Source organism: Diplotaxodon limnothrissa, linkage group LG10, assembly GCF_057381915.1.
Source record: "Diplotaxodon limnothrissa isolate DT_005_m linkage group LG10, D_limnothrissa_male_GT1.1, whole genome shotgun sequence".
NCBI lineage: Eukaryota > Metazoa > Chordata > Actinopteri > Cichliformes > Cichlidae > Diplotaxodon > Diplotaxodon limnothrissa.
This window is the reverse complement of record NC_140605.1, coordinates 28,935,994-28,957,941: the sequence shown is the minus strand read 5'-3', so window position 1 is coordinate 28,957,941 and position 21,948 is coordinate 28,935,994. Positions and strand designations below refer to the sequence as shown.

General features: G+C 41.4%; 1 protein-coding gene across 1 annotated transcript; it reads right to left on the bottom strand.

Moving 5' to 3' along the window:
* Positions 1-4,134: 4,134 nt before the first annotated feature.
* Positions 4,135-11,640, bottom strand: usp2b (ubiquitin specific peptidase 2b). Its single transcript, XM_085364066.1, has 12 exons — positions 11,307-11,640; positions 6,936-6,983; positions 6,719-6,842; positions 6,516-6,627; positions 6,325-6,435; positions 5,964-6,028; positions 5,759-5,862; positions 5,511-5,591; positions 5,332-5,410; positions 4,958-5,065; positions 4,747-4,867; positions 4,135-4,494 (listed from the first exon to the last, which is right to left on the bottom strand). Exons 1-12 carry the CDS (start codon positions 11,490-11,492, stop codon positions 4,389-4,391), a joined length of 1,245 nt encoding a protein of 414 aa, XP_085220192.1. The 5' UTR covers positions 11,493-11,640; the 3' UTR covers positions 4,135-4,388.
* Between the last annotated feature and the right edge of the window lie 10,308 nt (positions 11,641-21,948).

Below are 21,948 nucleotides of genomic sequence, written 5' to 3'. Positions count from 1 at the left end.
ATAGATTCTTCTTCATTAATTAGCATTTACACATCAGATAAATCTATTTTTATTAACAGGTTATGTATCACCGTTCTTCAATATTGTTAGTTTAGACTTTACCCAGATGTTTTAGACCCATATCAAACACCTCTTTTATTTTTAAAGTCTGTAAAAAGGCTTCAGTTTAATCACATAGACAGGAATCATCATCAAGGGTTTGATCAAAAACAATCAGCATGAAACATTTACTCTCATTTCACCATGAAGCTCATTTTTTCTCATGCACTAAATCAGGAGTATCCCTGTCCTTAACAGTGAAGCACTTTCACCCTTTCATAAAAGCCCAAACTAGCTCAAAGCACTACCTGAAACAATCAGCAGGACAAAGTTGAAAAGGCTTAATGATCATAATGATCAGTGAATGAATAAATCTGCATCGCATCTATTTTCATTAAATGGACCACATCCAATTTATAACAAGCTGATAAATACCAGTCCCCATGTACCCACAGCTCTTGTCTTCAAGGCTAACGACGAGACACTGATCCCTCTGACCATGTGTGCTAAAACTCAGTTTGTGTTGCAGTGGTGATAACACTTAGGCCTGCTCTGATAACTTTATCTTTGCTCCTCACAAACTGGCCCAGTCACAAACAGATCATCTGTCCCAGCCCCTGAAACCTAATCTCACACACACACACACACACACACACACACACACACACACACACACACACACACACACACACACACACAGAGCTTTTCCTTCAGGCGTTAACCTGCTCAGTGGCTCAAGGATAAGAGTTTAAGTCAAAGTGGGGGAGAAAAGAAGAGAGGATGGTGGAGGTGAATACAGCAAAGGTTCCCATCCCGGTTAGACTGATGTGTTAGTTTGATTATATATTAAAAATAACAATTAAATATTCAATAATATTAATATTAATAATATTAAATACTTTCCTTTTTTCATGAAAAGTATTGTTCCCATTAAACAGAATAGATTAATTGCTTCACAGCAGAGACAGTATCCGCTAAAGGTTTGAGAGTTGCTTCAGAGGTTCCTGGATAAACTTCTTTCTAGTCATCAATGAATGTTGCACGACTGCGCAGAGCTCCCTCTAGTGGGGGAAGACCTACATGATGAATGTGGCTTTAATGTGGGTGAAAATGGTCATTCTCCCTGCAGTTTTAAGCCTCTAATTGATATTTAGCACAGAGGAATTTTTTTGGGTAAATTACTAATATTAATTAATATCTTATAAAGTTGATGGTAAATAGAAGGATGTTGTGTTTTTACACTACTAGCACACTCAGAAAAGTAGGTCATCTTGCTTTATGAAGCTGCAATTCCTTACATAATCTAATCTAATCTAATCTGGGATTCTCCGCCGTTTGACCTTAGAACTGAAGAAGCTTCTCGGATTAGAGGTGAAATGTCTTCAAACAACTTAAAGAAGTCCAGACGCTTTTCTTTCCAAGCTCCTTAGACTACGCTGACCTGGATGACTGAGAACCTTCACAGACAAACTAATCTGTCCTACAAGCAATACAATTTAGAGCTGCACCATTAAGCATCATTTATATATCTAAAAAATGAAATGAGCCAGAATGGTACGAAACTGTGTCACGATTAACTCTGAAAAACATCAATATCTCCAATCTTCGTCAGTTTCAGGGTTTTTTTGAGGTGTGCCACAGTAGTACGAGAAAGGTTAAAAACATGAAGAAAACTTAAGGCAAATGAATATGATTCTTTACTATTTTAGGGAAATACAAGAAACAATACTTTGCAGACTCTGTTTTACTGTGTTTGTTTAAATGAAATGCAGTTTGATTCTTTTTTTATTGTTTAACAAAATGCATTGAAGTAATTTTTCTGCCATGTTTGGCATCTGAAGCGGGCAAAAAAGGGGACATTAAAGGGAAAATCTTACTTATTTTCCTCTGGCCTGTCCTCTGTTTGATTGTTTTAGTAAGATTTACCTGAGTTTTGGAACTCAGCTGCAGAAATAAACCCCTTCTTTTGATTACAGTGGAAGTAAATGCCTCTTACCTTGTGGTGCTCAAAGGTAATAACATTTATTTCCAGAAATCATGACCCAGCTGCTGAAAGAGAAAATTCAAAGGTTCTCCACTCTTACATCAAAACACTTTCATCAAGGTTTGAGGATCTCTTTAAGTGACTGGGTCATGATTTGATAAAATGTATGTTTTGGCGAGCTTTGAGCATCACAGTGTAAGTGCCATCTGTCATTATAATCAGGGGAATGCAGCATTTCTACAGCTGTTATCTATAAAAATAGGCACAGTTTAGATCAGCCCAATGGATGGCTTTGCAATATATTAGTAAGATCTAGTGCCTTCCAGGTCATTTCTCTCGAGGACATGATGACATCATCAGGACACACTTGTTTGTTTTTTCTAATTGTGCTGTTATGAACTTTAACATTCAACATGAGCAGTGCACAGCTACCACGCACCTGGTTACCAGGAAAACTGGCAAAACCTCTGCTTTTATAGAAGTGCTCACCTGCTGATCAGTTAATAAAGAGCATTTGATCATCAGCACCTGAGTGCTACTGTCAGCTGATCTTTTGTCAACTGACCAGGCAGCCCTGCATGTTTTGTTTTGGCAGATTTTTAAGCCAGATGCCCTTCCTGATGTAACCCTGAGAGAATTTAGGTCTCTGGCTGGACGTGAACCAGCAGCTTTTTGCTTGCCGAGCAAATATGTAAACCTCTTTGGAAGGAATGAAGGTGTAGTTGATGATTAGTGGATCACAAGTGACTGGTGAGACCAAAATGATACTCTGGAAGGGAAAGTGTTGATTAACAGGAGTTGGGACACCCCCTGTCTGGATGGATGGATTTATTGCATTAATTTGACTTCAGGGTCGCTGTAAGGCCTAAAGAGCCACTTGTCTCGTACGATGTACACAAAGGCACTGCCTACGGTGGCCCCGAGAGGCCAAACGGACTGCAACTTCAGAAACTTAAGACAACACCAGCAATAAGAAAAACGCTGCAAAAGCACACAAAACACAATCAAAATAGAAAAACGACAAAAAGAAAAGAGAAATAGGAAAAAAGATTTCCAAAAGCACAAGGGAAGTGTTTCTGGGGAGACAATAACCCGACGGACCAGTTGCAGGAACCCAAAACATGCTAGGTGTGTTTTATCATGATTCATATAATACTGATGACGGACTTTTAGCCTAATAGTTAGGCTAACACACTTACCTTTCATCTTTTCTTTCCTCACAAAACCGATAGATCCTCCACTTCTTTGAAGTGTCTCCCAGCGCAATTCTTAGCATATTTTGGTTTCTGCAACTGGTCCGTCGGGTTATTGTCTCCCCAGAAACACTTCCCTTGTGCTTGTGGAAAACAGTTTTTTTTCCCATTTCCGTTGTGTTTTGTGTGCTTTTGCAGTGTTTTTCCTTATTGCTGGTGTTTTCTTATGTTGCAGTCCGCTTGGCCTCTCAGGGCCACCGTACACCGTTCTGCAGAAAGTCTTAATCAGCACACACTGCTGGTGACTTTCTATGGGCTCTTCTGTGTATTCAGCTCATTCTAATTTATTCGACTGGATCAGCAAGTGTCTGCTGCACGTGACACGGGATTTCTGCTGTGAAGTGTGAAAATAAAGGGTTAATTAATAAAAATCACACATGCAGGGCAAGTTAGTGATGGATTTTAATAATTTACAGGCGCTGGACTGTCTTAGGCTTTAGGTCAGTCACATTTCCTGGAAGAAGCTGCTTTGGTATGTGCTTGGTGTGACTTTTCCACAGTACAGTTACATTCGCTGCGCTGTTGATAAATACTGTACAAAAATATAATAGGACGTTCCCTCTGCACTGGCAGAGAGGGAAACCATAAAGCTTTGTTAAATTATATATACACATAATGCACGCTCAAGCTCTGACATCATATTAAATAGAATAAATTATATCTTGCATTTGGTGTGTGAGGCGTGCTTCTCAAGTCTCTGTAATAACAATAAATGCTTAACACTAATAATCTATATTCAAAAGAGAAAAAAAATGCACTCAAGTGACAAAAGAGAAGCTTCAAAATGTCCTTTTTGAGTGAAATAAGGAAAAAAACAAACAAACCATGCTTGCATATTGCAAGCAGTGTATTGCAAGTTTCACACTTTTTACATTTCCTCCCACTGTTGTTTCACTTCAACCCAGCCAGTGAGCGAAGCTTTCAATCCTTCAGTGTAAATATGCCTTCACATCCACCGTTTGGCGTCTCGGCGCTCCTTTTTCACAGCTTGCATTGGTCGGACTCTCTCCACTAGGTGGAGCCATCTCCCAGCAGGCAGCGTCTGACTCCTTTGTTTTTCCTTCCCTGTTATCAGTCCGAGTTTAGCACGGCTTATCGCTCCTCGATGGCACCTAAAGCCGACACGTCTGGTATTTGCTGTGTGAAGGGGTGGCCAGCTCGTAGAAGAGGACGTAGGCATTGCTGCTGCGAACCTGGCTGGAGGACATCGGGCTCACCCTGCACAGAGAGAGCACACGGGAAACACTGAAGCGAGGGCAGCTTAGCACAAAGTTAAATATTTGCACATTATGAACCAGGCTCCAAACATGCACACTTTGCTGTAAAGCTGTAATGAGGTCAGCTTGATGCAATTAAGATTAGGTCACTTTCATGTGACAGCAGGTATATACAGCTTAATTAGACTTTAACCCTTTCTGCCAGTCTGATAAGATGATACGCTAAGTAACACGATGATGCGAGAGCTGATACCTGGAGTCATTGTAGCTGTACCACTCTCCCAGAGCTGGGTTTTTGCAGTAGGCTGTGTAGTGGCCTCCCAAAGCGTTTCCACTGTGGTTGGACACTGCATAGAGGTTATACACAGGGCGCTCTGCAGAGAAGAGACAACACAGCTGTCAGTCAACACAGCGGCAAAGCTAAAATAGATTGATTGTCCTTCTCTCCTCTGGAAAATACATACCGCTGGATTCTGAGGCAAACTCCCGCAGGTCCAGATCTTTAAGAGGGAAGTTGACGTAAGTGGAGAGCTTGCTGGCTCGGACGTTGGAGTCTGAGAATCGTTTAAGGTCTGAGGGAACACTGGGTCAAGGATCAAAACTGGTTCAAAGATAGCTTGCATCGATCATGCGAGCTACAACCGACTGGCAACAGGCAGCAACTTCCAGGGAACACCTGCCCAATGGTCAGGAAATGGACATTTTTTTCCTAGTGACTGGAGATTACCAGGGTGTGAGCAGCCAGTCTCCATGCTCAATATATTTATCGCACATGGCATCATTGAAATCTCTCTGCTTTCTGGAAATATTAAAATGCAAAGATGTGAGGAAAGGATACGAAGTACGAGGACCTGAGGGAACTTCTGGATGCTGAACCTCTTGGTGCATTTTCGTCTGGCTTTGCATTTGGTGCACGTCTAAGAAAGAGATGAACACGGTGTAGGCAGTGTAATCAATACATTGCATCATCTTTACAGAGGAAAGTGAGACTTGGGTTATTTATGCATTGCCTCTTACCGGTCTCTCCTCTCCATCCAACACATCTTCCTTTGTAAAGAGTCTCAAGCAGTCTTTGAGAGTCACTTCGCCTGAACTCTTCTGTGGAGGCAGACAAGTGTTAGAAATCAAGCCCTGCGTGAAGACTTGCCTAACGCTTATGATTAAGATCGGTAACCTCTACAAAAATTACATTTACAACGTGGATATAATTTTTAAATCCGTGGCTTATGCAATGCGATAATCCAAGACCACAGCAGGCATTTTACCTGTGCAATAGGTATCGAGAGGTCCCAAAATGGATCAAACACAGTGGAGCGGAAACCACAAGCTGTGCAAGTCAGAGAGCTTTTCAGCTGCCCCACAAACAGATCTATGGGCAGGATGGAGGGCCATGTTAAACATTTATATTCCTTTAAGGCTTATTTAAGATTATTATGCAGCTATGGGTTAAAAAATAAAGAAATCACTCACCCACTACTTTGCTGTCCTCTCTCGCCAAGTACATGTTCCACATCCTTCTGCCTTTTTCGTCATCCCTGTAAAATAAAAAAAACAAAACAAAACAGCAAAGTCAAACCGATGTTATGTTCACCTGCAAACCAGTGATAAAAACTTCAATTAAAGCCTCTTTAAGATCCTTTGCAACTCAGATATTGATAAGTAAACTTATTGTTAATATTAATTCACCAATTTTGGGGTTCGTTTCTCCTCCAATGGCCACAAAATGTCAATTACACGATAATTATAGATGAAAGCTCGCTATGTTGACCACTGCAGCCCAATCAGGGATACAGCAGTCACCCAGACAGGCTGAGTGTGAGGCCACACTTACGCGAGGTGGTCAAAGTCCAGGACGGACACTTTAGGGCGGACCGTCACCCGGTTGACTTCATTATGGAGACCGTCCAACAAGAAGCGGAGAAATTCCTGAGCATCCTGTTGGCTGTAGAGGGAGACGTTTTTACTTGATTTTACTGATGTGCACGGCTTCAGGTTGACTTTAAAAGAAGGCGGAAAACTCACTTGCAGCCAACGAATTTTGGAGCACACCTCTGGACCTGGTTCCTGAATTCAGAGGGACTGATGGGCTCATTGTTTGCAGAGGTCCACAGGCTCTGAGTCAGCTTTGCAAACTCTGAGGTAGACAAATTGCAGAAATCAGACCACCATCTCAACTTGGTAGGGAATTAACTCGATTTAAGATCTGCAAAAATAACTCATCGTACCTTCGATGAGAGCAGTGTTTGACCTGCAGTTGTTGTTGAGGTCTGTGATGTGGCCGTTTCTCAGACAGTAATCTCTCAGCTCTAAAGTGTTACTCAGACACTGGAGGATGGAGTTCATGAAGCACTGCAAATCACATCAAACAGAGAGGCCCGGTAATTATTAAAGTGAAGACTAAACAGAGTTATTTGCACTTAAAGGACAAAACGTGACACTTACAGTGTTACCCAGGTTCTTCAAACCCACCAGGCCCTGAAGACTCTTGTTCTGCTCACAGAAAAAAAGAAAAGAGAGATGTCAACATTAAAGATTTACATGACAGTAAATGTGTTTTTCAAATGACAGAGCAACTGATCGGAGGCACTGCTACATTTATTCACAAGCACTTGGTAGTGAGAAGGACAGTAAACCAGTGAAAGTCTGACCATGCACAACAAAAATGGAATCGAATGGAATATGCAAAATTATAGTGTTTTTTCCAACATGTGTAACAACAGGTCAAAATTCTATAAATTGCATCTATAACGTGTTAAACAGCAACTGTTCTTTCAAGGCACTGGCGACAGTAGAAAGGAAAATCTCCCTTTTAACAGGAAGAACCAGGATTAGGGAGAGTCAGCTTGACTTTGAGTTTGAATCCTAAACATATTGTATTGTTTTTTAATATTTTATTTATCCTCATAAAAAGGCTAATCGGTTAAGTTTTGAAATAGATCATGGTTTGGATTAAAACACAGTTGTTGCCACTTTTAAATCTCTATTTTCTCGGCTCTGTGGTTAAGTGTCACCATTTTTACGAGAAAACAAGTGCAGCCTACTCAAAATGCACTTTATTGTAATGAATGCAAACCTGCTAAAAAAACAAACAAACAAAACAAAGGCCGAAGAAGCCAACAGATCTGCATGCACCATCAGTGTGATCAAACCACTGTGTGAACAGCAGCTTTGTCAGATTCCTTAAGAGTGAACGAGTCTTAAAAGACAGGATGGCATTCGTGCAATGTGTGCGTTATGACGGTCACATTGCTGGCACGGGTCTGCCGTGGCTATCGGCTAGAGTTCCACGTGCTTAGATTAGATACCACGGTTCGCTGGGACGCCTCCCTGCACCCGTGACTGTGGTGAGCCCACCAGCTCACGCCAACGGTGACATAACGTGAGCATGTGACGCTGACCGGAGACAAAAAGTCCCCCCGGTCTGCAGGAGCGCAGCGTGGCTTTCAGTTGTTTGTGTAAAGTTTCACATCACTGCCTGAAGTCACGGATCAGCTGGTTTAGTTTTGGACATAACTCGTGCCGCCGTAGGTTGGAGTAAATCATCTGTGGCCCGGGAGTGATGCAGGTGTCAAAAAAAAAAAAAGTCTGCTGTGCATGAGCTGACAGGATCCTTTTACAGAGCGAGACAGCTGATGTGTGATTATGACATTTTTATGCTTTATGGCTTTTTTTTTTTTTTTTTTTTTATCCCCCCCAAAGTATGAGGGTGGAAAAGACATTCAGCTCAAAAACCTGAACATCTGCAACATAATTAAACAAAGATCATGAGTCAGAGCTGATGTTGCTGCTCGGTTCACAGTCAGCGTGTGCGTAAAACTTTGTGCCGCCTATGTTTCCGTCAGCGCCCCGATGACGGTACTTCTGCACGCTGCTCCTGTCAGCAAAGGCGTCGATGCGTGACAGTGCCGAGCTGCTCTTCGACATCATGATACACTCTTATTATAATGTTCCCTTATGCAGGACGGGCTACAGGTCACAAACCTGTTAACAGCTATCATGCATGTCAGAAGAAACAATGATGACATTTATTAAAGAGCATGGAATCCATTTATTTCACATTTTTAGTATTAACAATGTCCTGGAAGAGCCAAAGACTGACACTTAAATCTAGTTTGTAGCTTGTATCAGACCCAAAATGAACTTAAAGCCTGATGGTTTCTTTCTTTTTAAATGAAATGACATGCTGGGGTTAGCTTGTGGGACTCTAGTCTGTTTTTAAGAGCCGTCTCCACAAAGAACAACCAAGCTAGTTGCAACTATAGTACACTAATTACATTTATGCATTTCATTTCTGCAGCCCATTAAGTATTAATCCTCTAATAGTGCATTTTTAATCCATATTAAAGCAGCACAGGTTGCAGGCATCCTGGGTTCTGGATTACATCTGGATGTAAGTGGTTACATAATCGGAGCGCTCCCTTTAAATCTCCTGATGGGCAGTTCAATTCAATATTGTTTATATAGCATCAAATCACAACAACTGCCCCTCGAGGTGCTTTATATTGTATATCGTAAGGTAAAAAGCCTAAAATACCACAGAGAAAACCCCAACACTCACATGACCCCCTATGAGAAAGCACTTGGCAACAGCAGGAAGGAAAAACTCGCTTTTAACAGGAAGAAACTGGCTGAACCGAGCAGAAAGAGAGGGATTTTGGCCATTTGAGAAACCTTGGAACCTTGGAAACAAACATTTGCAAGAAAAATTCCACGTTGTCTTTATAGCGTCCGGTGGAATTCTTCCGTGACAACCGGATTATATCTGCGTTGCAGTGCTTAACCTTGGAAACCTGAGCCGAGCAGGATGAGTGTATCAGATTACTAGTTAGTAATGCTGAACATTAACAAATCTAATATATTTGAACAAAGTAATGTGATTGTTCCCGCCTTTCCTCCCTCTTATGTGCCGCTGTGATTATAAGTACTTCTAGCTGAGAGCTTTGGTGCCTCGTGATCACTGTTTCCATCCCTCAAAATAGAAGTATGACTAAACAAGCGATTAATTCCCCTTTGCCTAAAATCTTTGTGTTTCTCTTCCTCTGTGCACTATTCGAAGGTGACCATATGGTGTGGGCCCCCCATCTGCTCCGGTGAGCACCAGCCGGCGGGGCTCGGCACACTCAGCGGGCGCCTTTTGATTTAAACGACCCGTCCAAAAATCGGTGGAAGCGATGCGTTCAGGTGAACCGGAGCTCGCCACGCTGGTCTTTGTGACTTCAAAGAAAAACAGAGAGACAGAGAGAGAAAGCGCAAGAATGTGCCCTAAAGCAGCTCTGCATGCCTGCACAAGGCCATATAACATGTGATGAAGCAGGCAGCCCTCCTGCATACGCATGGTGCCAGCTTACACCACTCCCTTGGAAACAGTAGAAACATAAATCTTTGCTTCATGAAAAGCAAAGCTGGGAAAAGTCCAGAATACTCAAGTAGAAGTACTATTACTTTCCCTAGACTGTGCTTAGGATACGAAATAATGAGCAGGAACAGAGGAATTTATAAGTTATCCGATTATTATTTTTTAATGAACAGCCAGTTTCAGATGTTTGAAGGCAGCTGTGAAAAGCTGCACCCTGATGCTGCGGATAAGCTCCTGCTAACAGCTCCCTCTGGCTGTACTTTGACTTTGAGTTGAAGGCTAAAGTCAGCTAAAGCATGCTGATATGTTTAAAGTAAAACAAAAAAAAGAAAGAAAGAAAACCCAAGAAATTCTGACTTTGAGAGGCATTCACTGCTGCTGGCATTTCTGCTACAGTCAGCGGATAAACTAATCGGCTGTAGATTTCTTTCCACCTTTTCAGATATTCAGAAAATGTCCTGCAAAATATACAGATCTTCTGCTTTTTTTAAGTGACCATAAACTAAATATGTCTGATGCAATCATCACAAACAAACAAAACAACCAAGAAAGTCTTGACCAGGTTTTCTTGGGCATCTGTTCGGCAGGGGTGGGGATTTCACTGAAAGCCAAAATATTAAAATACGCCTTCAAAAGCGACTTAATTAGAGACTTATTGACAGTGTAAACCAATAATATCCCCCATCAGCGACGACTGGATGTGTGTACGTTGTGACCTCAGGTAAACACCGCAGACCCACATGGACCCACATGTGCAGCTCTACGTGTGAACAAAATGTCCTGCGTAAATGATAAGTGGACATTCCTTATCAACAGCTTTTCTTCCTATTACACAACCAGCTTGAATAGTAAATAATGATGATGCAGGGGTTAGAGCAGCCCTTAACCCCCCCTACACCTGCCCGCTTGTGTGTGCGTGTGCGCTTTCAGCCCAGTACTTCTCCATTTCGACACCAATGACTGGCTAAAGGTCAAACTGAGACCTCCACCTCAAATCCTCTGGCTCTTCACAGGGTTTACAAGTTTAATGACTAAAGGCTCAAGAGCTGTTAAAACTGACTCCTTTAAGTCAGTGTACCTTATGCCTCACTCACAAATTCATCTAGTTTGTGTGATCCTTACGTATCTGCTGTCTATTTTGCTCTTGTAATCCCATTTCTCCTCATTTATCATCATATTTTTACTCTTTATGCATCATTGCTAATAATTTCATCCCAATACCTGTGCAGTAATATACTGAAACGTTAGCCTCGTCAGGGCCTAGGCCCCCTCACGACCATATATCGTGGTGACACCCCTGGAAAATCAGTTTAGGACTATATACAAAGGCATAAAAACTTTAGTTCTTTATATATTTTCAGAAAGTCTGATAAATTCAGAGAGGCACCAAAATAAAATCATGCAGAAGGAGGATGCTTTGACACAGATGAGACAGATCCAGGGGGTGCTGGACTCACCTTGGCCTGGTTGATGATCAGACCCATGAATGTGGACACCAGCACGGACCGGGACAGCGGGTGGCTCCTGCGCCTCATCTCCGGTCTGTCACAGGGGAGAGCGGCCGGGTCCTCCGGCACCGTCACGGTGTAAGAGTGTCGCAGAGACGGCATGTTCGTTGTCCGATAGAAAGATTGTAGCGTCATCCAAATAGCAGCTCCAAATCGCGCACACGCAGGTCGTTCACTGAAGACGAAGTCAAGTGTAGGTAAATGGATGCTGAGTTGACGCGCGTGGGATCCCGCTGTGCGTGCGCAAAGTCAGTATGTCTCTTCTGTATCTCACCTGCACGCAGATCTCCTGTGTTGTGACTATCAGAGCGCGTGAGCTGGAGTTTTTACTGCGTGCGTCCCCTCCCACTCCGAAATGACTGGTGCTGCCTTTACGTGCTGTGGGAAATCTGATTACCTCTACTTTGCGCATCGACAGGTGTGAAATAAGCAGCTGTGACCTTCGATTAAATCACTTATTCAAAAACCTGTTTCAGGAAATCAGTATGTAAAGCATTGCAAAGTCCGTTAAAAAATTTACAACTTTTGTATATTTAATGACGCCATCCACAATTTTACCTCCTTACAAAAGCAAAGTTTTCTAAATTACATTCCCTTGAAGTACACAGGAATGGGTTGAAATTTGTGCTCCTCATAACTACAGGAGATCATCAATCCATCCATCAGCTGGAGCCTGTCTCAGCTACCGTAGGGCAAAGGGGGAGTACATCCTGGACAGGTCGCCAGCCTGTCGCAGGGCGACACAGAGAGACAGACGACCAGTCACACTCACATTCATACATGTGGGCAATTCACGATCAATAATTAACGTAACTCACTTAATGTCTTTGTTCTACAGGAGATGTCTGTATTACATTTTCATGACTTAAAATGAAAATTAAGCTCTGTTAAAAACTGCAAGCAAGTTCATTTTTGTTTGTTTCTTTCTTTCTTTAAACACGTGTCACAATCTCTATTTTTTTAATGCAATTATTAGAACCCACTTTGAGCGTCATTATCATGGGTTTTGTCAGAGTTTCAATAGCAAAACTGCACCAGTTTTAGAGCACTAAATACTAATGCTGTATGTCATTATAGTAACTTACTATAATAGCTTACTGTTAGTAAGCTGTTTTACATTATTCTTAAAGTGATGCTTAATTTAAGTTTTACTTTCAATGACAATTCTTAATAAATTCTTACAGGGACTAGAAAAAGAGTGCATATTTCTTGCATATTGGCATCTTGCTTGCGGTTACTTGAGTTTCAGGCTCCAGTCCTGTGGAAACAGCTCCCAGTTTGTGTTTGGGAGACAAACACCGTATTTACTCTCTACTTAGTTTGTCCTATCATGGGCGTAACTTTGTGCTGAACATTGAGGGGTCGAGAGCTCTGTCTAAATAAATAAATAAATCTGGGTAAATTCCCAGATGATTAAAAATGCAACTATTTTGCTGATAATCACTGAAATGAGTGAAGAAAATCAACAGCCTATTTATGCAAGATAATTCATAATTTTATTTGGAGGGTCATAACCCCCCTAACTTGTTTTTCTTTGTGTTGTCTTGTTTTTATGTGTTTATGGGTTTTATTTACTATACCTATCATCCATACGTAAGGAGCTCAGTCTGGGGGGAGTTCTTTTTTCTCCTCGTCTTTCCTCATGTTGTGCTTTTTCCATTGTTATACCTCTCTGCCCCGTCTTCCCCATGTGATGTTTGTGTAATGTATGTATGGTTGGAAGGGTAAGATGGCACTGGGGTAAGGTCGACAGCCTTCACCCAATTTCTTTCGGGGCCAACGTTCAGGATCAATAAAGTTTTATTTAATTGAATTGAATTGAATTAAAGGTCCAAAACATACAATATTAATTATAATAGTTCAAATGTTCAGTTGACTCTAATGTAAGTAAACAACCTGAACACTTTTTCTCTAATAAGTTACTTTGTTACAATAAGTATTGCATTGTATGTAAGTAAATACAATAAAAGTCATATTGTAACCTTCTGTTGTTTTAAGAGGTGAATATCTTTTATACGAAGTACACAATGTATAAGAAGGAGCTTTACATTTTATGGCCACGTGGACAAAGGTAATGTTTGAGCTTGATCACAATTTCTTTCAGCCTATCAGCTCTGATAATTCAGACACAGCTCAAAGAGCAGCTGATCTCTTGTATTGTGTGTTTTAATGAAGGATATTCATCAACAACAGCATAAACGAGGAGGCAGAGATGAAAGTATTTCTGCTTACAGCTTTCTAACAAGATGTTTTCAACATCACACAGCAAGGAATAGTTTGCTGCACTGCTATAGGAAAGAAACAGTCATGTTTTATCTCAATGATTTTGGTTTATAGAAACTATATAAAACAGCTTTGAGTTTGATAAGAGGCTTGTAAACTTTAACAGGTCCATGTTAGCTTCTATGATTTCATCTACTGGCTGCAACGGCAGGACCATTAAAATCCTGGAGCAAAGTCCGGTGGCCTCATAGTCACGTAGCGCAACGCTTAGCTGGTGAATCAGATTTTATACCTATATGTAGCACTGCATGAGGAAAAGGTGAAACCACGCTTTTAGTTCCACAAATGATGTCATTTTGAAAATGACATAATCGAAAATGTGGACAGAAGAGATAGAAGAGAGGTTGAGGGAAGTCAATCATTAGTGTCCTCTGGATTTTATGAGTATTAGCTCCACATTTAATGAGAATCTGACCACTTACAGATTTGTAGCACATAACATTCAAACATGCAGCCCGATCCCCGTCAAACTACCACACTGTGGAAAAAATGAATGTGCACTAAGTAGGTCAGTGAGGCAACGCCTGAAACAATAGCAAAGCAAGCACAGCTAAAAGACAGAGTTCGAGAATTATTTTTAATCAACCCTATAATTAAACTCTCCATACGCACAGGAAGAATGAAGCTTCTTGACATTCCAGCCATGGATAATTGTTACTGCATGTTAAACATGACACACATTTCACTGGGTAAAGCTGCAGGTTTATCAGGGAGAACTGGCTTAGTAGCTTTCGATGAGAGGGTGAATTTAGGATGATAATCTGTGAGAGTTTCAGTAATTGTTCACTGTCTCGTGTGCTGCTGCACTGATGCAGCTGGTATAAAAGAAAAAATAAGAAAAAGGGTTTTTTTTGTAGTTTTTCTGCTGATTAAGCTTGACCTTTTTCCTCTTGTCTAACCTTTTGAACTCTCTGTAGCAGCACACTCAGAGAGAAACTGTTCGCTCACCCAACCCACCGAGTCACAGTGAGTCACCTGGAACAGCATGTGTTGCGTTTCCCATCGTCACAATCTGTATTTTGAAAATGACCACAGACTTCAGGTGAGGATGATGAAAGTGTTGCAGATGTTTGGTCCAAAACCAACCTGTGAACCCGATACGAAGGAATGGGTTTACTTGAGTCCTTACGATAAGTGTTCAGATATTTAAATCAGGACTACATCCTGAGGGTAACATGTAAATAAACATACCTAAAAAATAAAACCGAAGCTGTGAGGTAAACCGGGCTCCAGAACTGAAAATGAAACCAACATTAAAATACCCAGTGACTCCCAACAACCAGTCACCAACTGGTTGGGAATACACAATCATCTACAGCGACCAGTGGTTGCCAAGTTGGTCACCAACTGGTCTAGTGACCAAAAGGAAAACAAATGTGTGAAATCATTTTGATGAGCTTTTAAATGTTTATTTTTTGAAGTTTTCCCTGTGTCACACTTCGTAGACGGCCCCTTAGGGACTCGTCTCACAGCTGATTACATAGAGACCAGTGCTGTTTGTCCACCTCAGATAAATTTGATGGAAATCTTTATAGGTTGTTGCCTGCAGTTCAATTCATATATTCATATATTTATTTAATATTTAATAATTATTTGAACCTAAACAATCAGACGACCCTGTATAAACAAGCATTTGATGACAGCAGGAAGGAAAAACTTCCTTTTTCACAGGAAGAAACCTCCGGCAGAACCAGGCTCTGGGAGGGACAGCCATCTTCTACCACCAGTGATGGGAGAGTGACAGGATAAAAAAAACATGGTGTGGAAGAGAGCCAGTTGGAACGATGCATCAGACATTTTGATTATTTTTAATAATTCTGGAAGCTTGAATCAGTAAAAAATGTTGAAAATGTTCGCAGCTGTGCCGATTTCAGAACTCCAAAATCACAAAAATGGCTCGACTTGCCGTTATTTGTTTACTATCTGTTATTAAATGTTCACTTCTTACTTTGAAGCACCGAGACCCTAAATAGTCAAACAGCCGCTAAGATAGCAGCTAATTCATTCAGCATCTAGCTGGTGTCTGCAGTGAGATTAGCTGCACACACTCTTTGAATCAGGTTGTGTGTTGCCAGGTTGCTTCAACAGATGGGTGGAAATTGTATTTAGCAAGCGGACTGTTGATTAATAGCAAACCAGATGGTCCCTCTCCTCTTTAGTCCGGAGGGAGTGGTGTTCAAGTTCTCCACAAAGAAAACTTGGACTCGTCTGAGCACAGAACAGTTTTCCACTTCGGCTCAGTCTCTTTTAAGAAGACAGCAGCATTTCTGGATCATCTTCACATGCGACGTTTTCTTTGCACGATAGAGCTTTAACCTCTGTGAATGACACAGTGTTCACAGACGATGATTTCTGGAAGTCTTTCTGAACCCATGAAGTGGTTTTTAATGCAGAACACAAATTTTCTCCAGATTTCTCCAGATGTTCTGAATCTCTTGATAATTTTATAGACTGTAGATGATGAAATACTCGAAGTCTTCACATTTTCACATTGAGGACCATCACTCTGAAATTGTTTCGCAATTTGTAGAGTTTTCATTTATTTATTTTGCTGATTGGTGATCCTCTGCCCGTCTTCACTTCTGAGAAACTCTGCCTCTTTAAGATCCTCTTTTTATATCCAGTCATGTTACTGATCTGCAGCCAGTTAACCTGACCAGTTCCTCCAGCTGTTTCTTGCTTTCTCTTTCAGCATTTTGTTGACGTCATCCTGAGTTTTGTGAGACGTTGCTGCCATAAAATTCAAAATAAGCGAATACTTTCATGACATAGTGAAACGTCTCAGTTTAAACATTTGATATAATTTTTTTTTGTATTGTAAAAACAAATATGGGGTTGTAAAGATATATTGTATCCTATAGGTTGCATTGGTAGGTTGAAAGCCTTAATTTCTAATGAGCTACCGTCGTGTGTCTGATTATATGGGCTGGATGTTGTTGTTTAGCAGGATTTATATGCGTTCAAATAATTTGATTTACTTCAAGCCTGTAATAGATGATTAATTATTAACCTGGCTAGTTAATGAAGGAAATGTACATTCTTACTGTGCACAATCTCATCAGCGTTGAAGTGTTCAAGTATCTCAGTTTGAACCATGGTGAATTAATAACAGGGGGAAATTGCACTTGATAAAATTGAGATAAGAACCGAGACTGGGATAAGACCTCTAAATAATAATCATGCCTGAAAGCTGTGTTATGCAACCAGCCAGAGCACATGCATGCCATAAAAATTAATTAACTAAAAAAAACAAATGCGCGTTTAAGGTCGGCACTGTGAGGGAAACTCACCCTGCCAGCTCTGCCCCAAATAATTATACAAGAAACAATTGCAACAAAATCACACCCTGTTTTAAAGATGGCATTAATCCTCTCGTGCAAACACTTCCACTTTGCTGCTCCACGCCCAGGCGAGGCCTTTGTGCCTGTGGAAATACTCGTGCCTGAACAAACCCAGGGAATCCTTTCTTATAAGCTATGCAATTACATAAAGTTTACACTGAGTCACTCACTTAACTGCTTTCACAAAGAGCAGCAAATAAAGAACAATGAAATACCAGCAGCGTTATGAAATGAGGAACAGATGCACGCTGAAATGCTTTGGTCTGTTGTGGTTGGTGACTGTGGAGGACAGTAGAAATGCAATACTTTTACACCCGCCGATCACTTTCTGAGGTGCAGCTGTTCTTCAGCCTCTCAAACGTCTTATGGTCACATGGCAACAACTCATGCAGGCATGATCAAGACAAAGTTCAAACTGTGAATCGGGACAAAGGTGATTAGAGTGTCTTTGAACGTGCCGTGGTTGCTGATTGTCTAAATATTTCAGAAACAGCAGATTTACAGTGATTTTTCCACCCAATCGTCTTTAGTGTTTCCAGAGCGTTGACAAAAAAAGAGAAAATATCAGGTGAGCAGCCGTTCTCTGGAGCAAGCAATGTAAAATAACCAGACAGGAAGGCAATGGTAATTTAAATAACCACTCATTACATTCAAGATGCAGAAGAGCATCTCTGGATCCAGAAAACATCAAACCTTGAAGCAGATGGGCTGCAGCAGCAGAAGACCACACTAGCCAACACTTCTGACAGCTAAGAAGCTATACTGGTCACAGATTAATTCAAAATGTGTTACTCAGTTAGATTTAGGTACACAAATGAGTCTGTTAGGTTTACACATTAAAACTACCAGGTTCTTGTGCTCATGGCTGGCACTTCTTTCACAGGTCTGTCCCACATTCGTACTGCAGACAGGAAATGCACTGATGAAGAGCTGCTGCAAGAATTACTGAAGAAAAGAAAGGAGGAACCTGACCGCTTAACTCTTTCCACCGTAAAGACAACATTTCACAACCCTCCCAGTACCCTTCATGGCGAGTTTTGACACCTCGGTATACATCAGTAAAGATGTGGGTTGAAGACCAGCAGAATAGTTTTCAGGTTTTTCCAAGGGTAGCTGCATAGGCAGAGACCACGCTCAATAACTTCTAATGCACACCCAGTCTATAAACAGGCCTGCGATATGGCAGAAAGTGCACTGTTCAGAAAAGAGAAGCAAGGATTAGTTACTGCTCGTTGGCTTTCAATCGGTAAAGAGTTAAATGGACCATTAATTGCATAATAAGTGTTTGCATTTTATTTAGATGGAATGCAAGTCCAGCTGACGGAGCTCTGCACACTGTCGCACTGAAAAGAAAAGGCCGGTTTTGTAACCCACAGCGAGGTAAGGCTCACTGTACAGATAAGAATCTGCTTATCTGCTGAAGTAGCAAATACACTGAACATTCCTGAAGGACAATTCACGGCTCTCTGAACACTACTACCCTCTCCAGTTTTACCCATCCACCCAGTTTTTAAACTCCTAAATGGTTAAGTAGGGTTGCAGGGAGCTGGAGGCCCCTGGACAAATCAGAGGGCAGAATATGTGCGTGCCTCTGGTAATTACAAGAAGGCTTTAAGTGCAGAATATATTTAGTGACAATAGGTAACAATTTTATCTGGAAGTGTGATTCACGAGCACATGTTCACACCCAGAAATACACACTCCTACAAACTTACATAACCATGGACACAGAATAGACTTTGTATGGGAGGGAAACTAGGCCTCGTGCTTCAACTTTGTTTTCACTAGCAACATATAAACAGAGCACCTTTGTATGACATTTACATAATCAGTGCCCCGACTGACCTGCGTGTGGCAGAGCAGGTCAGCTTAACCTTTTATCTCAGGCATTTCCCAGCTTCCCTTCTGCTTCAACTAAAAGCAAAATTGAAATCAGCAAGTTTACCAAATTATTCTTGCGGAAAAATATTTGCTTTGAATATTTGCCAGGTCAAAACACCTCTGTGGGCACTTAAAGGTTGTCGCTAGTAAAGAAAAAGAGGATCGTCTAGAGTCCTAAATCAGCTGTTAACTGCAGTTTCCGTCTCTTTTCAGTGTGAAATTGTGTCTCCTTGTGCAAAGCGTTTCCTTAATGTGTACTCTTACATCAAAGCACTTGTGTGTTAACAAGTGCGGGGTGAGTGTGAAGCATTTGGCAGCTCCTCATGTGTTGCTGGCAGTGCTTCACTTTCCTCTCAGCTCAGTTGGTACTTGGACTTTATGAGGAACTGCAACTGCTTCAGTCTTCAGTTAAACCATTTTGTGTTGAAATTCATAACTGAAATGCCAAAAACTGTGTCCTCTGGCTGTACTCTTTAAGCTGCCTTCCTACCAGAGGGGCACAGCGTGCTGCAGGAGCCACTGGACTCACGAGGTGACAGCAGAACTTTGCAGCTGCATGCTAGCTTGTTAGAACACCAAAATCAGAATCAGAATACTTTATTAATCCCTAAGGAAATTATCTGGGTTATCGTTGCTCCAAAACAACCTTAAAGTGGACCTGGTACTCTAATTTTCAGCTGCATGTTTTTTTCTTTGGTTCTGCCAGAGTAGCTTTGTCTGATTTGCAGTTCAAAATAATCCCTGTTTATATTACTAAGCTCACAAACAGAAGGTTTGAAGGGGAAGCACAGAGGCAACAATGGAGGGAAGGCAGGTGGTTTAGCCTGTGTCTAATGCTTAAGAGTATTACTTTGTGAATTGGCTATAAATTTCTAAGCCTGTGCTTTGCTTGTGTGCTTAAATAAGTTTCGCCTCACAGGTCACCTGTTCTCAGCATTCAGGTGAAATTTCATTTAAAGGGGTCGATATGAACCAGACCCTACCTGAAACAGGCCCAGTAGCTCATCGCTCTCTTTTTTTATACTCTTAAGGCAAATTAAACGGATCAGTTGATGGTTTGTTACTGTCTTTTCTGCCCAACTCGTTTGACCGCTGCAGCCTCACCTTCCTCCATCCGCCTACATCCTCATTAACAGTCAGCTGCAGTGAGATGTCACTGACAGTCGGCGGATGACGACAGCGAACAGAAATCCTTCAAAGGAGCGACTCCCTGCACTGTGGAAAGAATTTAAACAGAACCTGACACTGGCACAGTCATGAGTGAGGACTGGATGACACATCACTTAATTGTAGCTGGAGCTTGTTGCTAGGAGACAGCAGCTTGGAGTGGATGTTTACTCAGCGTCAGGAATAACTTTACAGTGAAACACAACCAAAAATGTAGCCTTTCAATTTTTTTTTCAGGTGACAAGTGATGTTTTAATGCTGTGTTTATGAGTAAGTGTCGCCTCTGACCAGCAAATGAAGAGCTCTGCTTCGTAACCCCGAGCTCTCTCGCAGGGCTGCATGTTCTGCATGAAATAATGCGTGACTCACACTGACTTTGAGAACGTCTTCATTTATTTATAGCAGGGTGGTGCTGCTCTCAAAGAATAAAACACCTCTTTAGTCACTTAGTTTTAAACAACACACACAAAAAAGATACCGATTATTTAAAAAGGTCAGCGATGACACAAACCACCAAACTGACCAGGACTGTACATTTGTACACAAAAGGCAACAACTACTCTGTTTGCTTTTTATTTTGTGTAACTGCACCAAAGTGTCAGCGTTTGGAAGAACTTTGAAGGATCTGTAAGATGTGTGGTTGTCGTTTATTGACATTTAAACCTTTAAAAGCAGCTGACTGTGAGCTGCAGATAAACTATCCGACACCTGCTCCACTCCTCAAACTGAATTCATGCAATGAGTGTTAGAAAGTACACTGAAAAGCACGAGAAGACCGAAACTAATTAGTTCAGAAATGACACGAAAATTGGGTTTTTAATGGCACAGCTAAACTCATCCCCTGTCCCCCTCATCCTGGGTACTAACATAAAAAGGTAAAAAATTACACCAGTAAAGCAACATCATCAAAACCACTCACGCAGGTGAAGTGAAAAATATTGATCAACTAGTTAAAATGCAATTTTTTGATGGGAAACTTTGGGTTTCTTTAAGAAAAAATTAACTGTCAATTGCAGTTTGGTTAAATTTAGGCAACAAAGCAACTTTTTAAGGTTTAGGACAGACTGCGGTTCTAATCCATGGTAGCCCCACTCGAAAGCATACAGACGCCAAAGGAGTCAAAGTCCCATTGCCAGGCACTAGAGGGCGCCCCCTGAGGTGCAGCGAGTCAGATCTGTGCACAACATCAGGCGGGTGGTTTTAATGTTGTGGCTGATTAACATTTTAAACAGATACTTCACACATAAATACTTCACTTCACAATGCATCACCCTTTCACACAGTTTTCTTCTTAGATAATCCCTAACCTCCTTTTCAGCCATAACCTGCTGTAGGTTTTATTGGTTTAGAGCAATAAACCGCACAGTTAGGAAGCAATTATATAAGATAAAGTTTGTTCGCTCGTTTCTGGGTAAAGGTTTGCACTCTGACACAGATCTGCAGATGCTCAGTTGCCAGTTTCTTAATGAAATCTGTACAGTTTTGCCATTTTTTTAAGAAACAGCATGTTTAAATGTTACATACAGTAACCTCAGCTCTTCTTCCTCTCTTAAGCTTCTCATCAAAAAGTCACACCTGAGCCGTAAAGTCCATAAAACAGCATCATACTTTTGGGGAGACTCTCAAAATACTAAATGAAAGTACACAATCACATGAGTAGCAGAGTAGCGCCAACCTCAGGCTGAGTATAAAAGTGAAGCCCAGGGAGTTTAAGCTTAAGCGTCAGGAAGGGGCTACTGTTTCTGGATGGTTTTCAGACCAGGGTATGCTTTAGGTCAGGCCCAACATGGGATCAGCGAGCCCACGAACATAAAGCACTTTGGTTTTTCGGTCAGCTCCACCCTTCAGTCCTCACACCCAGTCTCACCACACCAAGGCGGCAAATCCTCAGTTCAAGGTTTCAAAGACTGGACTTTGCC

Bases quoted from the DNA above. Each gene is read 5' to 3' on its own strand.
- usp2b (XM_085364066.1), bottom strand. From the start codon at position 11,492: ATGACGCTACAATCTTTCTATCGGACAACGAACATGCCGTCTCTGCGA. The intron at 6,984-11,306 runs GTGAGTCCAGCA...TTCTGTGAGCAG, and splicing joins TGATCATCAACCAGGCCAAG to AACAAGAGTCTTCAGGGCCT. The intron at 6,029-6,324 runs GTAAGTGTGGCC...TTTATTTTACAG, and splicing joins CTGGACTTTGACCACCTCGC to GGATGACGAAAAAGGCAGAA.